At 49.9% G+C, this 1,913-nt stretch overlaps 1 protein-coding gene across 1 annotated transcript; it reads left to right on the forward strand.

Moving 5' to 3' along the window:
• Positions 1-972: 972 nt before the first annotated feature.
• On the forward strand, positions 973-1,701 carry EMWEY_00059040 (hypothetical protein; the record flags this gene model as incomplete). Its single annotated transcript, XM_013481003.1, has 1 exon — positions 973-1,701. One exon carries the CDS (start codon positions 973-975, stop codon positions 1,699-1,701), a length of 729 nt encoding a protein of 242 aa, XP_013336457.1.
• Between the last annotated feature and the right edge of the window lie 212 nt (positions 1,702-1,913).

Here is a 1,913-nt window from a genome sequence, read left to right on the forward strand (position 1 = left end):
CTCGTGTCGTCCCTATTAGAGATCTGAGGCTACCTAGGCTTAACTATAGATGGAATTCAATAGTATTAGTAGGTTTAGGAGCATATTAGAGGTGTAGCAGTTATTTGGTGCTGGGGCTGAGCAGCAGCACCCCGCCGCAGAGCTATGCGCGCTGGCGCATAGAAGGTAAGTGACATAGTTAGGTCATGTTTGGCTCTGTGTATTCAATTAGGGATAAGGGTCTTAGTAATTAGAATGAAATTGGCACATTCAGGTGCAGAGTTAGTCCGAAAGAGTCAGGCCATGCCTGCGGTCCGACCGTAGCACCCGGTGCCGGGATGGACGGCAGGGTGTGGCGGGGACGAATAGACACTCATGAGGGAAGGCGATTAAGATCGATCCTTCCTTCGGAAGTTCCGTAATTTAGGGATTTTCCCTGGGAATAACTGAGAGTTAAGGTATTTAGACGCTCATTTTGTAGATCTAGCACCATAGGGGCCTATAGGCCTATTAGGGAGTGATACGTAGCCACGGCAAACGGCCGCCGTGCGTTACAGTTGCTGGTGAGGGGTAGGTGTCGGAAGGCCGTTGGATCCCTAGCACCAAATATTCCCCCAAATCTTTATATTCAGGATTTCTCACACTTATTCTTGAGGTGTATGTCCCTCGACTGATGTGCCGAAAGGCCTGGAAAGCGGAAAGGAGATCCAGGACTTTGTTCAATGATCGATCTCAACGGTTCCGATTATGTTACAGCTTAGGGCGATCCTTATTAGGCTAGAAGACGCAGTTTTAACTATTAGAGCTCAAGAGCTGTGAATCGACAATAGTACAGGCCAGTTTCGTTGTGGAAACTGCCTCTTTGGTGAACTAATGCACTGCAGCCATCCTACTGTGCCTATAGCCGGCACGAAGATACAGCTGCAGGCCCGACGTCGGAGAAAGTCAATTAATACCTTTAAACGGTTTAGGTGAAGCAGGGGAGGTGAAAGGATGATGCGGCAAGGGAGGTGGCTGCTCTTGCCACTTCTACTGGCATTTGCAGAAGGGGCCCTTACCTCTTCTGGTCAGGCGGTTGCTCAGGGCTCGCACTCGTTGTTTGAGGGTCAGGCATTCAAGGCAAAGCGTACAGGTGCTGTCGCAGAAGAATTTTACAGTTCTCGTCAGAGCGGAAGACCAGAGAACGGCATCGCGGCAGGTGAGTTGGGAGAGGCTGGTGCTGTGAGTGCGGAAGCCCTAACATCCAAGACGCTGCACCAGCATAAACAGCAGATGGCTGCTTCTATAACTGGTCCCCTTAATATGTTCATATTAGCGTGCATATTGATGCTTATAGCCGGGCATTACATATCCCGGAACCTACCGGCAAAACAGATGAAAGGTGATGATTGGCGTCCGGATTATCAAGAGTTCACGAAGGTCGTGTATGGCTCTTGGCCCAATATTATCCTTGCATACAGCGTCACGTTGCTTTGGATGTGGGCAATCTTGAAACTGGCAGTTGGCTTAGCAAAAGCTGCAGCCTCTACAATATACAACAATGTGTATCTCCGTCTGGCTATCTCCAAGAAACAGATGCTGCTGCAACTGAAGCTGCAGCTAGAGAATATGTTGCAGCATGAGCAGCTGCAGGAGCAGCAGCATGAGCAGCTGCAGGAGCAGCAGCATGAGCAGCTGCAGGGGACACCTGGTGTGGATGGCATGCCTAGTGATGGCCGCTGATGAAGTATCTAAATCGGCACCGAGCCCAAAACCAGCCATCTAGCCATTGCACTGCTAGCTGACTAGGGGAGCAAGGAAATACAGCGAGCTGTCGTAGCTTGCCACCGGTCAACTTGTGGGATGAAAAAAGGCGCAATTTTTACCTGTTACACAGTGCATGACGGGACGACTTGTATTCTTTTCAACAAAGTGTGCGCCGGTTAGTGAACATG

Source organism: Eimeria maxima, genomic scaffold (genome assembly GCF_000499605.1).
Source record: "Eimeria maxima Weybridge genomic scaffold, Emw_scaff2621, whole genome shotgun sequence".
Taxonomy (NCBI): Eukaryota; Apicomplexa; class Conoidasida; order Eucoccidiorida; family Eimeriidae; genus Eimeria; species Eimeria maxima.